The sequence below is a fragment of the Pieris rapae genome, chromosome 8, assembly GCF_905147795.1.
Source record: "Pieris rapae chromosome 8, ilPieRapa1.1, whole genome shotgun sequence".
NCBI lineage: Eukaryota > Metazoa > Arthropoda > Insecta > Lepidoptera > Pieridae > Pieris > Pieris rapae.
The window spans coordinates 1,726,356-1,742,817 of record NC_059516.1 but is presented as its reverse complement, the minus strand read 5'-3'; the positions used below and the strand labels follow the sequence as shown (position 1 = coordinate 1,742,817).

At 32.6% G+C, this 16,462-nt stretch overlaps 1 protein-coding gene across 1 annotated transcript; it reads right to left on the bottom strand.

The window, feature by feature from the left end:
- Positions 1-4,769: 4,769 nt before the first annotated feature.
- On the bottom strand, positions 4,770-15,371 carry LOC110996639 (CD63 antigen). The gene is made up of 5 exons (XM_022264414.2): positions 15,226-15,371; positions 14,972-15,160; positions 9,937-10,107; positions 8,071-8,301; positions 4,770-5,106 (listed from the first exon to the last, which is right to left on the bottom strand). The coding sequence occupies exons 1-5, from the start codon at positions 15,286-15,288 to the stop codon at positions 5,041-5,043; spliced, it is 720 nt and encodes a 239-aa protein (XP_022120106.2). The 5' UTR covers positions 15,289-15,371; the 3' UTR covers positions 4,770-5,040.
- Positions 15,372-16,462: the final 1,091 nt, after the last annotated feature.

Genomic DNA, 16,462 nt, shown 5'->3' with positions numbered 1-16,462 from the left:
TGTTTCATCTGCTACCTTAGCTATTCTTCTTTATGATGTATTCTTTTAATCGTTCCATCTTTCTTTGACACACAGTTTTGTATGTTGTGCTTTAGTGAGCTCCCATGTTTTAGATTCATAAGTACCATTGATCTTTTGCAAATAAATAAGTCTATGAGACAGTTTATGATTTTAATTATTTGATACATTTTTATTAACACACTCTTTTGTTTACGCGTACAAAATTATTAAAACATACATTTATTACATAACTGGCATCCCTAAATCAAGATTGCGTCATGCAAATTACAGAATATTATTGGTTTTATGTTTTTACTTCTCTAAATTGTCAAGTTTTAATTGGCTGACAGTGTGACCGACAGTTTTCCTCTGTTACAAATACTAATGAATCTTCGGTTATATTAACTTAATAATAATATCATTAAGTAAGTGTAATCAACAAATTTCGATTTACAAGCCATTTTTCATTTTATAAATATTTGTAGTTTCATATTAAGAGTATATAGAAAATATATTTCTCGGAATTTATTACCGCTTGGCGGTAAATAATATACATAATACAAAGCATTTGTATGTAGGTTTCCATCGACAAACAGAATGATTGAAGAAAAGTTTTGGATACTCTCAACGGCACACTCCTATTACTTAATATAAAGGAAACTTACTCCTTGCTGTATATGTAGGTATATGTAAACGGACAAGCATGGATTGTAAGAAACAATATTTCAAGTTATATGTTAATGTTTGGATAGAACCCACAAGTCACCCAGTAACTGCTATTGACGTGTACAGATGTTAAAAAAAAAATTTACCCTACCCTCCGAAGTTAGTAAGTATGTTAAGGTCAAGGTAAGTTGGGTCTTCGTGGCAAGATATTTCACATATCAGAGCTCGCATCATTTTAATAGTCTGTAAATCGCGTTCACGACTATCAATAAAAAATGAGTAACGATTTTAAATAAAGTACAAAATTTAAAAAAAAAACAAAAAAAAATTGATCATGAAACAGATTCAGAAGCCAGCCAAGACCTAAAAAGTAGTGTACTGCCATGTGGCACGTGTAGTGCCAATGATTTATTTTTATTTTTTATGATGCAGATAATTTACTAAAAGCTTATAAATAGGTAGGTCCTGCATACCAATCATAACAACACATTAATATAGGACATCGACGAGTTGAGGAAAAATGTATTTCATTCAAAATCATTTATTCATATAGGTAACATGTACACTTATAAACGTCTAAAAATAAATATAAATTAAACGCAAAAAGAACGGAAAGAAGTGGCTCGCCGCTCTTTTTTTTTATACAACAGGGGGCAAACGGCCAGAAGGCCCCTAAGTCGAATTGGTTCGGAAATACTTCAGTGGGCAGCTGGTTCCATAAAGTGGTGGTGCGCGGCAAAAACTGCCTAGAAAAACGCGCAGTTTTGGTGGAATTTCGTATTCTGCCTCGACGTCCGATGATGAAACTCAGCTGTTTTACACAAACTTTGTAAGAAGCTACAATTACACTATGTTCCATATGACATCTTAAGTATTTAATAATAATAAAATAAAGGAGGCATTGTCAAATAGGAGCACGCACTTACAATCTCGTGGGAACACGCAATTATTGTATTAGACAGCTAAGTATTTAACATATTTTAATTATACATAGATAGAGCTAAATTTATATAAAAAGACAATGTAGTACGTACAAATCTTTTGTAGTGATATCACTGTTAGCAATGGTTTTATCAGAGATATGATAACCTGATTAGAAACTAGCGCTCACGTATTAATAACTATATCACCTTTATAAAGTTTTCAACCGTATTTTATGATTTATTCACCAAATTCAAACGTTAAAGTTAATTGTTACTGCTTAAAACGTATTTTGATATAGGGGCAAAGACTATTTTTTACCATATTAGACAATCATGATATGGTAACAATAGAAGTCTTGTCAGAGACAAATGCATATAAATAATTCTTCAACTAATTTATTTCCCACTCACAACTATTTAGTTACTTGTTTATTCCACTACATTATAAAAATAAATAAGTATACTATTTATAATATTCTTCAACATAGTAATAATAATAATTAAAAACAATTGAAAAAGTTTGGTCCCTGTACCTTTGGCAGTGTACCTTTAACGCTGGCAGCATTTCTATTCTTCTTTTTATACTTACTCGTTGGGCAAGAATAGCACCAGCTCTGTGATCACCGGTATATACCCGGCACCAACTGAAATCTTTAATTAGCTTCTTCAAAATTAAGAAATACTTAAATTTGAGCCGTTTACTATTTTCCGTTATTACCTACTTACTTTGGTCACATTGCCGATCGCGAACAAGATAACCAGTCCAGTCGTCGCCCAGATGAAATGTCTAAGATCGCGGAGCAGATCACCAAGTCGCTGGTGTAACCTTCTCACTAGTCTCCCCATAACAACTGCGCTAAGGGTAGCTGACCGAAAAAAGTGAAGAGATATCACTAGTAGGGCAGCAGGTACCTAAAAATCTTGTAGAAACACTGATTTTTTTTTTAAGTTAAGGTAGTTAAAACTTCCGTCTCTCGCCAAAGACGTTGTTGGCTCTCCAACTTGCTCGGCTCTGTACGTCATGCTCACCTCGTTTTTTATAACACATTTCTGTTTTGTTTATTTTTTATGCAAAATTATTGTAAAATGTGTCCCTGAGACTGTCATGTCGATGTCATCTGTTTTAAATTGCAAAATTTGACCGATCTACGTCCCATACTGCAGTTGCTGTCAAAACAATATGTTGAAGCTTAGTACATATATAATAGTATATACAGGGCGTCCCAAAATTATGGGACATGAAGGAAAAGTACCTTTATTGTCGTAGAGAGAGAATGTATACTGCTACTTTCATTTCGTCACATAACTTTGGGACGCCGTGTATTGTATATTAAGAAAATACACTAGTTAGATTGCAATTTGACGATGTTGCGTCCGCTATATGCAGAGTATCAGCTTTGTTAATTATTCCTTGTAAACATATCTATAACTAATAATGTGATACAACCAAAACATCTTGTAATTCAATCTTAAATTTTTTACACCTGATGCCTGCGGTCTTAGGTTTGAACCTCGGCTGTGGACTAATAACTTTTCTCTCTGTCGTCACATTAACACTTGCTCGTACAGTAAACGAAAACATCGCAAGGAAACCCGCATGTCTTCCACCCAAAAAGTTGACGGGGTGTGTCACAGAAGACTGATCATCTACTTGCCTCTTGATCTCTATTACAAAAAACAAATGAACACGTAAATAAATAATTTTGGAAGTTTTAATATTCTGTGTTATTTCGGAAGTTTCAAATAATACATATATTTTTAGTTAACCTAATATTCTAGCTCGTTATGTTTTAACTATAGGAGGATAATTCATCAGTTATTGTTTATTATAAAAAAAACGTTGCAATAAAAACAACGTACACAATATTTATTTACAATGTAACTTGAAATGTGTGACATTCCATACAAAGAAGCTATTAACCAAGTATAACTTATTATTTAAAGAAAACACTTTTTTACCGGATTGAAGGTATGTATTATTGTAAACTTAGAATTACCCTAGTCACCATAACCACGCACGCTGTAAAGCACGCGAAACGTCGGGTAAATTTAAAATAATGTTAAATTAATAAGTTTACAATAAAGCATAGCTTCAATCCGGTAAAAAAGTATTTTCTTAATGTGCAAAAGCTATGTTAATAAAAGAAAATACTAAAACTTATGATTCTAAAGTTCCTTATGATTATAATAGATGTCTCAAAAGAATGTTTACATTAAGTTTCAGAGCGTTATGTTAGCCTTCTTGGTTGGTGAATTTCAAACCTCTCCTGGCTATAACCAAAGAACATGGTTCAGCAGGAACGTCACACACGGCCAGACACAAGTTCGTGACATTTTCTCAGGCAAATTGATCTTCATGAGAGGTGACATATATTGGCCTCCACGCAGATTAAACCCCTATGGATTTTTTCTTTTGGTTACCTTCAATCTAAAGTCTACGTCAATAACCCGACGTCTCTGGCGCAATTGAAAGAAAATATCCGTCACAAAATGGCAGCCATCACTGAGTCCACCTTCCGAGACTTCATAAGTAATAACCTCGATGTGTGCCATTACTTTTAAGAATTAAATTGCAAAAATGTGTACTTCAACACACGACTTACTTTTTTTTAATGTACCACCTTCGTTTGAGACACCATGTATATGTAAGTTATCGGATACTGCGCACTCCAGTTTTCCTATTTCCATTTTTTAAAAAACATGTATAATGTTTACTTCGCTCCACGAAAGTTTTACATTGACATAATATATTTAAAAACTTGCGATGCAGGATATGTCTGCCAAAATGAATAAATCGGGCGTTTGAAGGTCATCAGTTCTCATTCTGTCAGTAAATGGGTATTTACCTATTAAGCCAGAATTATTATTATTATTATTCTGGCTTAATACTCTAAGGACGAAAGGCGACTTCGGCGCCCAGGGGGGGGCGCTAGGGGTCATGACCCCCCCCCCCTGAGTTGGTTCCAGGACTTTGGTTGACCACAATTGAACATAATAATTTTATTTCAATATTTTGTCACCATCCAGATTTTATGTAACTACATATCTTCAACATTTAATTAATTTAATATAATATAATAAATTTGTATAATAACAAACGTATAAGTTCTTGACTTGACTATGTGGCGCCAAAACTGGATCCGTCCTTGAATTCGTGATGGGTTTAATAAAAAACAGTTATAATTTTAACTATGTATAATTAAAACAGTTGATTCTCCTACAGAATTTACAGTTTTGGTATGTCGCAGACTAAATAGTTCTGCTATTTTCATTTTACAACTAGCTTCTGGATTTTGAGTTAGGCATTACGGGTTGGAAAATTTCATCTCGTTTTAAATATTAGCACCAATACAATTCTTAAATATGGAAAGTAAAGATCTCTATAGATTTCTTGGTTTCTTTAATTTAAACATCTCTTGTACTATACATGTAATTAACTAATTAACACAACTCAAGGAAACTGCCTTTCTTGCCTCGTGATGTTCGCCAACCATAATGCTCCGACCACAGCTAAGGCCTGAAACAATCCAACGATCTTTAATTTTTACGTGGATTTAGGTTTAAAGACATCTATTCTCACCATAGACATTTGTCACTTACATGAGAACACTTATATGATAACGTTACAATTTGAAAAAAAAAGAAACTTTAAAAAAATTTTAGGATTTTCCTAAAAGAAATTCGATAAAATTTTACGTTTGAGGAGACTTTAAACATATACCTATATGAAATTTAAAATGGTTGTGCGTAAAAATATATATTTTTTTAATAATACTTTTAGTTGAATATGTCTATATAGGCATACTTGTGAATTATTTTGCCGCAATTCAGCCTTGCCTTCAATAACTGTCCGGTATCGTATCGCCTGTCGCTATTAACCCTAGAAAGATAGTCTGCGTAAAAATTACGCATGCGTTTTCGAAAAATTGCTCTCACTTTCTAATTATCGCGAATCCATAGCTGTGCGTTTAGGACATTTCATTCGTCGTTGGGAGCTGCCACGTGCCGTAAGTGTCAATGAGGTAAGTGCCACCGATTTTGAAATATAACGACCGCGTGAGTCAAAATTACGCATGATTATCTTTATCGTGACTTTTATGATTTTGGCTTATATGACAGTTTTATTGTGTTTCGTAACTTTTAATACTTTATATCATAACTAATATTGTTATTTCATTTTTAAAGATATTGAGGCAAATATATAACACAATGGGGAGTACCAATTTAAACGAACACGAAATCCTGGCCGCTCTTATGCAAAGTGATGATGCTTTCGTGTGAGGACACCGACAGTAAAGTAGCGGACCACGACAGTGAGTCAGATGTGTCAGTGATCAGAGTGAGATGAAGTGCAGAGTAACACAGAAGAAGGGTTTGTAGACGAGATACAAGAAGAACAGCCGACGCCAAGCGGAAGTAATATCTTAGAAGAGCAAAGCAGTACTGTGCAACCAGTCTCCACATCGGCCTTTCGTAGGATCGTAGCCTTTCAACAGAGGACAATTGGTTTACCTCAATCCCTTTGGCAACAAGATTGCTCCAAAAACCTTATAAAATAACCATTGTGGGAACCATACGATCAAACAAACGTGAGATACCGGAAGAGCTAAAAAACAGTCGCTCCATGCTAGTGGGGACATCTATGTTTTGTTTTGACGGAACCCTTACTCTCGTCTCCTACAAACCGAAACCGGCAAAAATGGTTTATTTGTGAGGAGAATGCTACTAAACGAAGCTACTGGCAAACCAGAAATGATAATATATTATAATCAAACAAAAGGTGGCGTTGACACGCTAGACCAAATGTGTTCTCTGATGTCCTGTAGTAGAAGACAAATAGATGGCCTATGGCTTTATTCTATGGAATTTGCCTGCCTTAACATTGCCTGCATTAATGCATAATATGTAATTTACAGCCATAATGTTAATCGTAAAGGAGAAAAGTCTCTGAGTCGCAAAAGATTTATGAAAAATCTTAGCTTGGGACTGTCTTCTTTGTTTATGCGTAGACGTTTAGAAGTACCTATTTTGAAGAGATATTTGTGAGATAAAATCTCTGATATGTTGCCAATTAAAGTGCCTGATACATCCGAAGACTAGTAGTAGCAAAAAAAAGGATTTATTGTTCTTTTTGCCTTTCTAAAAAAAAGGAGAAAGGCAAATGCGTCCTGCAAAAAATGTAAAAAAGTTATATGTCGTGAGCATAATACTGATATGTGCCAAAGCTTTTTGTAACTTACTTTTATGTAAATATATGTTTCTAAATTATAAGAAAAGCTTACTGTTGATTTTCTAGTTAAAATGAGTCTGATTATTAGAATAAAAAATAAGTTTTCATTAGGAAGAGTAAGTGTTATACTATTTTATTGATTTATAGAAGACGTTTAAAGTTTTGTTTATTTTTTAAATACAAATAGAGAAGTTTAACAAATTATCTGCATTATTAATTAATTTAATATATGAGTATATATAATAACATAGAATTTATTAAAATAAACTATTAAACCTAAACCTACAACTAATTCAAATTCATGCGTAAATTTTACGCATGATTATCTTTTCCGTATTACAAAATATGATTATCTTTCTAGGGTTAATATACAAAATATTGTCGACGCGACTCAACTATCACATATACTATGTTTCTCATCTTCATTAGATTTTTTTATAGAAGGGCGCAAGCGGACAAGAGGCTCACCCGATGTTAAGTGATACTGCCGCCGTAGTTACATTGCAAAGGAACAGTCTGCACCGTTATTCACACAAAAAGATCTTTATTCCTTGGCTTCATTAGGCTTAATTCCTTGAAACGTTCAACCTTTATAAAAGATACATACAAATTAAATTTTATACAAATCTGATATTAAGGACATCCTTTAGAGTATAGGTTTCCTCCAACTGGCTTCAAACTTTTTTTTAACTTAAAGGAGGCAAACGGGCAGGAGGCTCACCTGATGCTAAGTAACACCGCCGCCCATGGACACTCGCACTGCCAGAAGGCTCGCAAGCGCGCTGCCTGCCTTTTAAGGATCGGTACGCTCTTTTCTTGAAAGACCCTAAGTTGAATTTGTTCAGAAACACTTCATTGGGCACCTGGTTCCACATAGTTTTGGCAAAAATTGCCTTAAGAATCGCTTAGTTATGGAACAACGTCATGGTGATACGGATGGTATTTTGTATAGTAGCTCTAATTTACTAATCAAATCAATCAAATCAAAATTTATTTATTCAGTTTAGATGCGACTTAAGGCATGCTTATGAATGTCAAAAACGTTTACAAAATTCGCGAAAAAGCAAAACTACGCCATCCGTTTGCAAGACTACCAGGAGGTCTTGTTCTGAGAAGAACGGGCAAGAAACTCAGCAAGTTTTATCCTCCCTTTACATACAATAATTCAAAAGAAAATGTCATAAACCACAACGTAATTTAAGTTACTAACTTAACTAACTTAAGCATAATGATTGATAAAATACTATATACCTGCATAATTACAAGAACAATCCCTGCCACTCCAATAGAGGCAGCATGAGACTTGACCCAGTTCCCAAACGCATCAGAACACCCGGTGGTATAGGCCAAAGTGGTGTTGCAGTTGAATGTTTGAATGGTGCCGTAGACATGGTCGCAGCAACTGATGGGCAGACCGAAGGATTCTTCTGTATGAAGATGAGGTAACCAGTCGCTGGAGTTGAGGACGCCGCAACATGTGAACTAAAAAAGCAACATGTGTGTAGGAACTTATGTACACGCGTTAGACGTTATACTTCTTTGGCGTAATAAGATAAAAATGTTTTTATACATTTTTAGTTATTTTACAATAATTGTAGAAAAAACGACACTAACAATAGAAAAAAAGATATTTAATACATTGAAAGTTTTATTACCTAGTTAAATAAACTTTATCACAAAAAATATTTAAATTAAAGAAAAATACATTTTATTATTTTAAAATGTTGACTATGCTTACTTCAGGGTGTCGGTTTTTTGTGACGGTATGCGCGCGCATCGCAAATATTTACCAAAAACCTTAATCAAAGTGCCACTAAATACGTAAGCGTGGCTAACTCGCTAATGGTGTTTCACTAATATGACGCCCTTGCGCAATGCATCCTCCATATTTCCGCAGGGGCCATAAATTTAACGACGATGGACCCAGTACCCGCCGCAATTTTAGGTGATCACGAAGGTTTTTTTTATCTTTGCTTTAGAAATAACATTTCATGAAAGGTAATTGCGTCAGACCCTCAGTGTAACATCGTAATACGACCAAATTATGCGGGTGCATATATGTATGAAATAAAAACATAGCTATGCGCCATGCATTAATTTTATAGACTATACATAATACATAGTCTTGTCATGCTTGGATAAGAGGCAGCTGTAAAATATCTCTGATAACACTGATAAAGCAAGTTTTAAGTACCCCCTTTGTTGTGGTATTATACGTTATTATATTCTGCAAAGTATGTATGTAGTAATTTTATCCTAGTAACTACGTTTTCCATAAAATGTGTTAAAGTATCATGTTCAATTGTTTAGTAAGAACAGTGTTGGCCTAGTGGCTTCAGCGTGCGACTCTCATACCTGAGGTCGATCCCCGGCTGTGCACCAATGAACTTTCTTTCTATGTACACATTTAACAATTGCTCGAACCGACATGCCTTAGACCCAAAAAGTCGACGACGTGTGTCAGGCACAGGAGGCTGATCACCTACTTGCCTATTAGAATTAAAAATGATCATGAAACAGATTCAGAAATCTGACTTCAAGACCTAAAGAGGTTGTAGCGCCACTGATTTATTTATTTATTTAATTGTTTAGTAACTTACAGATTAGTAAAAAAAAATATTCAAAATTATTAATGTACTTAAGAAATCTGAGGCCAAGCAATATAGCGAATTTTATTGAACTATTTTATTTTTAAAAGGAGGCAAATAGGCAGGAAGATCACCTAATTTAAAGTAATGTTGCACACTTTTAATGCCATATAGATTTGGAAATATTTCAGTGGGCAACTGGTTCCACATATGGAACGTCGAGGATACAATTTCATATTCTGCCTCGACGTCCGATGATGAAACTCAACTGTGTATATTATTCCGAACACTCTCGTGGTAAATACGGTTTATGATACACACCGCATATCGCTATGCCTAACTATAATCAAAACCGAAGTTGTATAAAAATACTAATAAATATTGACACCAAATTCTGTGCCAATAATACCTCTGACGGAATATTCAATGTATTTTGCGATCGAGACAGTTTAAACTTATTATATATAACTTATATTTAAAATTTGTTTTTATTCTTGCTCTCTATAAAAAAAAAAAAGTTTAAACTTACGTCATTTTGCACTTCATCCCATAACTTGGTGACCTCCAGGTTTGAACCATACACATCCATGGTGTTCAACAGCTGTTGCTGCACGAGCGCCACTGTGCTGCCTTTCAGCACGTATCCAGCGATGCAGGCTGATAGTTGGAATATAAACATCAGCACCATAGCTCCGGCAAACTGAAATGGATCATCACATTCTATTACTTTTTACGTTAAAACACTTTTTACGCAGATTTGGTAAGAACTTCAGTTCTTTTCTCACAGTTGTTGCCTGGTAAAGGTCGCTCGAAATCGATGAGGCCGCCAGTTGCCTTCCTTTTCATTTAATAACTCGTATGTTCAATTTTTATAATGTTATAGAACGAAGTGTTACTTAATATAAATAAATAAAGAAATAAGTTTATTAATGCGTTTCGAGTGTCATGTGGCAGTCGTGGTTTGCAAAAGATCAGACGATATTGAAATATTTTATATCATTTTTAATATGTTCATAAATTGTATCATTACATGACAGATTTCATGGGATGGCATTTTTTTACTTTACGTCTGTGCCTGTTCCAAGGCAGAAGCCAATTTTTGGATCACCCATCCGATATTAGAATTCAATGTAGGCTTTTTGCTATATACTGTAATTTTTGTTATATTTATCATTGTAAACCTAAAATGCATTATGTTTGTGCACGCCGTGCCTATTAATCGAGGCCACAAATTGGTTGTAATTTGCATAACTTGTTTCTTTTCTCTTTCTTCTGTGTGGCCTTGTTGATGCGGCTATAAAAAAATACATCACTATTCTTTACAGGCAAGTAGTTTTATTCCAATTACATGCAGAGAAGAAAATACAGTCGACTAACGATAATTTGAAACTCAAGGTAGGTACCACAGATAATGAAAGAATCAGATATTTAAATTACAAAGAGTTTAAAATTTTAAATAACGTTTAAATTGCCACGAGGTGACTTACGTAAATAAGAGTTATTTCTATATTATTATTATGTATTAACATTAATATCTCCTATTATGTGATCTCCTATTATGTGAGCGACTTCCGTCTATCATTAACTAATTTAGAATATTTCAGATAAAAAATTTAAATAATCTTACTTATGGGAAAAATTTAAATTTATTCAATTTATGGAGTTTTTTTTACAATGAGTGTAAAATTATCGAAAGCCGACTGTACATGGATACACAATCTATATTTTAGCTACCTACACCACGTTGAAAATCTACACCTGATTATTATTTTTTTGGATGTAATATAAAAATGTTTATAGTCGTAAAGAAAACTCGCCGTTATATTAAAGTTAAAAATTGATAGGGGATTGTCTTAAGCCGAATTAAAGAACTTGACCGGTCTCGCCTAATCTGTCTGAATTGGAGGATTAAATTACTGTTTATATATTACATAAATGTGGCTTCAATTATAATACCTAGTCATTAGTGTTATGCAAATCAGCGTTAGACGTATGCGTGTAGGGAATATCCCTTTATTACTAAATTTGGTAAAAAAAAATCCAATATAAAACAAAAAAAAAATCGCTAAAACACCCGACTTTTTTTTTCAATAAATAGGATTAACGATATTTCAAGGGAAAGTTTCGTATTAATAAATATCTAACACGCATGTGGGAATGAGTAGGTATATATATTTTTACAGCACGTCTACGCCAAATTTCAATATAGACTTGTATGTATAATTTTACATTTAATTTACATTTTTCTTACAAAGAATTTAAACTGGGCCAAGGGGTTCTAGAAAACAGGTGCAGATTAAATATTGAAGTTGGTATTAGTACCGGTGACCTGGTACTTTCCTGGCTCAACGAATAAGTATCGCAATGCACCGAGGAAATGCAGATAGCGTTAAACGTACACTACTATAGGAACCTAACTTTTAATTTTTGAATTTATACTTCTTTAGGCGCGATGGAGAAAAATGATGAGAGTGAATTTTTACGATGCACGCGCACACCAACACCTAAATTCGACATCATTAAGTTAGGTCTAGGTGGCATGGAAATCGATAACTATGTTCAAGTTGTATATTCTATTATTTTTATATTTGGAACACATTTTTGATCATGATGATCATAAATATTATTCTGGTGTTTTGAAATCAATTTCATATACGACAGTGATAGTATTTAATAATAATTTATTAATTAAATAAAATCTTTTTGATGAATTCTAATATTTATCGTCAATCACTATTGCATTTTAGTTTTTTTTCCATACACAAAAGAAGAATAACTTCAAACGCGTGTACATAAGTACAAACACTCTTTTTTTTATATTTCTTAAATTTTAATTATTATTATTAGTTAGTACATAGGTTGAGAATATGATAAATACTAGTTGATGAGGACTACTCACATAGTACGACATATTCGGTCGTAAAAACCGGTAGTCGTAACAGCCGATAACGTTGTTATTAAGAACCTAATACAATAGAATTCAACCGGGACTTTCGACTTGTCAATATTACCGGTAAGTTGTTCTTAATTTAAACGATTTTGACTGAAATAAGCAAATCTATTTTTAACTTTCAAAACACAAAAAAATTTTTTGAAGCTTATCTTTCGCTATGGTAATTATTGTTTATTATTTTATCAAAAATAAGTGGCACTGTCTGTTAAATCGTTATCAACCTGATAACTGTACTTTATTTGAATAGTCTAAAAAACGTATAATGCCGAAAATTACACTGTTTCCATTCATTTCGTTAACTGTTTAAATTAACAAATTATAGCTGTCATCATTATTATAAAATAAAATAAAAATGTGTTTATTCATTTTAGGTACATATGCATTACAATGTGTAATTTTTGGAGACCCTTTTAAGTAAAAAATACCTGTGTCAGGTTTCACAACCCAAAACAAACTTAATTATAAATTACTTAAAATATATTTACATAATATAATTTAATTACATCTTTTATTTTAGTCAGCCAGTCCTTTAGTCGTATTATTAGATTGTAGATGGTGAGCGATTAAGCAGCCTATTTAATTAAATCAAATCAAGAAGTCTTGCATAAGATTTTGTTAATAATAGACCAATAAAAAAGGGCCGAAACGGTACAACCCTTGGCGATCGATTTTTATGTTTTTTTTATATGAACAGGAGCCAAACAGGCAGGAGGATCACCTGATGTTAAGTGATACCGCCGCCCATGGAAACTCTCAATGCCAATGCGTTGCCGGCCTTTTAAGAATTGGTACGCTCTTTTCTTGATTATTTCTTTTCATAGTTATAGACTATAGATAGAGCCTTCTGTGTCTGACACACGCTGTCGATTCTTTGGGTCTAAGACATGCCGGTTCCCTCACGATGTTTTTCTTCTACGTATGAGCGTTAAATGCATACGTGAGAGATCGATGGCGCACAGCCGTGATTCGAATACACTTGGCCAAGAATCGTAGACCTAATAAAATTAGGTATCTAATATGTAAGAAACGTAACCGAAACAAATAAATAATTTAAATTAATTATTTTTGTTTAAATGAATGAAGTGTTCAATTTATGTATTCATTATTGTATTGTATTTATGTATACGAGTATTCGTACGTACAAGTACATACTTATCTTTGAAATCCAGTAGATAGTGCCTTGGTAGGTATTCTATTCAAAAACACGTCATTGTGTTTGTAATATGTATTTATAAATGGTTTTAGTCATGGGCAGTGAGAAACAAAAAGTCATGCAATGTAACAGAAGAGAAAAGAAGTTAGACTTATACACTTGACTCTCACACAACACAGTATTAGCGGATTAAAAAGGATTTAACTATTGTTATAATTTAACCCTGGCGCGATACATGTGTTTAAACCACTATAAAATTGTATCGTTTCGTAATTACACAACACACAATTACACACCCCACATACACATTACACACCCTTACTTTCAAACCATCAACACTGCCGATTCAGGAATTAAGTTAGTAAGATATTAAAATGATTAGAAACTACTTAGATTTTTATACTTTTGTAAATGTTAGATTTTTTTGTAGGTATATATTATGAATTCCATCTTTAACTTTATCTTTAGTATTGGCTTATGTTATAATATATAATTTATGTTAACTGTAGTATTATAAAGAAAGAAAAGCAATTATTGCATTTCCAAAGCATATGTATGCATATATTGAGCATTTTTTAAATGAACTAGGAATATTTTTAGTGTTCCTGTAGGAACAGGCCATAAGTAGTTTGTTTCTGAACTAATATACTATATCTTTTCTGTATATAAATGGAAGTCTTTTTGATTAAATAATTAATTAATATATTGGAGCCTCAGCCAATTATTAGGTGTTGTATTCTCACCCTCCCTAATTCATACAAATAAATCAGTTTTATCGAACAGTTTTAACAATAATACTAACAGCATAAACATAATTTAAGAAAACGGTCGAAAAAACACTTTTGTGTGACTGATTTATTTTTTTATTTTATTTTTTATCTATTCCTAAATATAGATACGTATTTAAAAAAATAACTAAGCTGATGCAACTATACCAAGTATTCTAATATTTTCTTCGTTACAATTAAACGTCAGTGATACCATACAAATTCTCTAAATAGCTTGACATTTGGGATTTAGGACACGCTCCGCGTATGTAATAATCGTATTAATCTCTGTTCAGACTACCTATTGTGTTTTCTTTGACGTTCCAGTCAGAAGTAGTACAGTTCTACACCTGTTTTATAGATTTTAAAGCAAGTAAACTTTTTCTTGCTACCGAAACAATTATTATTACGTCGAAAATCGAAGACAGGAACTACTTATACGTTACTGTCGTGTACCAATTAACGATTTAAGATAAGGGTTTATAATAGCGTTTATGAGTTATCAAAGTAATTAAGAATACGCTGAAAAACGCTTAATGATAAAACAAATTGTTTCTGAAATTCAGTATTATTTATATACAAGTTATTGTTACGAGTTCATCTTTATTATTTTATTATAACCTATTTGTTAACGTCAAGAATTGTCATTAATCATAGAGCATAGAATGAAACATAGTCTGTAGCAACTTACCGCCATAATCATGTAATAGTTCTCCATGAAGGCGCCATAAAATCCAGCGAATGCAACGAGGAATATTATCACTCCAGTTGCAACACAAAATGCAGGGAGAGAGAAAAACCTTTCCGATAAGAATTGATGGTATCCATTGTATGCTGATTGCACCGAACTACCGACTGCCAATACAATAATACCCGTTATCTGAAAAACACTTTATTTTCACTTTCCATACACTAAATTTACACCAATTCACGAATCGCACTTACCAGGAATAAGAAATTCACTGATACTAAAGTGTATTTTACGGTGGTAAAGATTTTGCTCAACATTTTAATTTTACGTACGCCCTAGGCGTCCGCGTGATATGCAATAGACTAGAGTTGTGTTTCTCGGATATTTTTATCGCTAATATAATCTTTGATAAGGAAAACGAGCTGATTTATCTTACCAGACCCATTTATAATGGAGCATAATTTTAGCAATTTTCCGTTGTAGACTTATGAAGTGCGATTGTAGTATATACTACATATATAAAGCATACTTAAATTTACTTAAAAACAAATGAATATGACTCAATTGTTTTGTTTTACTTTATTGGTTAATAAATCCTTTTAGTAATGAATGTTTATTTTCCTGTTCATAAAATATTCTTACCAAGTCAGTAAGAGATAATAAAAATTATTGTTATTGGAAGGATATTGAAGTCCATTTAGTTTACCCTGATTACTACACATTAATCGTAGGAAATAGAAATCGTAATATTTGAACATCGATGCATTAATTAAAAATTGACGGTGAGACACACCGGTTATGTAGTTAATTTTGTGAAAATGAAACAGGAAAACAAAAGACTAATGCTATTTTAAAATTGTTGTCTCATAATGATTATGAGACAAGAATTGATGCGTAGTTTCTGTTCTCTTTCTGTTTGACAATTCACTTATAATCTTATTAATAAATCCAAACATTTTTAAATAGATAAAAATATTTTATTTTATTTCTCCACTAATGAAATTTACAACTATAAATTATTGAATGAATGTACGTTTTGTTTGTCAACATAAAAGAAAATCTTTGAGATGTACATTTTTAATTAAATTTAAAAATTACAGTTATATTAAATAAATTACGTGAAATTACCCTTCAAATCGTTTAAGAAATTAAGGCCTGTGATAAAATACTACAATGCCTAGCCTAGCTATTCTATGACTTTTTCTTCAGGCGCACAAAAACTTACTGATATTAAGGTGAACTACATAACAAAGTACTCTTATGACAATTAGATTAGAACACATTTTTACACAAAAATATCTCGCAATATATCTTCGGTAGTTGAATATACCTAAGAAATTTATATATATATATATATATATATATATCGTATCAAAGATACACACTACAAATGTACATAGTACTATATGGTGTATTTTCTATAAAATTTTTAATGTATGTGGCAACATAAATACACTAAGAATAAAAAGAAAACAGACGTCACTCAGAACA

Excerpts from the sequence above, each read along its gene's own strand:
- LOC110996639 (XM_022264414.2), bottom strand. The coding sequence starts at position 15,288 with ATGTTGAGCAAAATCTTTACCACCGTAAAATACACTTTAGTATCAGTG. Across the intron at positions 10,108-14,971 it reads ACTATTACATGATTATGGCG|TTTGCCGGAGCTATGGTGCT; the intron begins GTAAGTTGCTAC and ends GATCCATTTCAG. Across the intron at positions 5,107-8,070 it reads TTGTTCTTGTAATTATGCAG|GCCTTAGCTGTGGTCGGAGC; the intron begins GTATATAGTATT and ends GGATTGTTTCAG.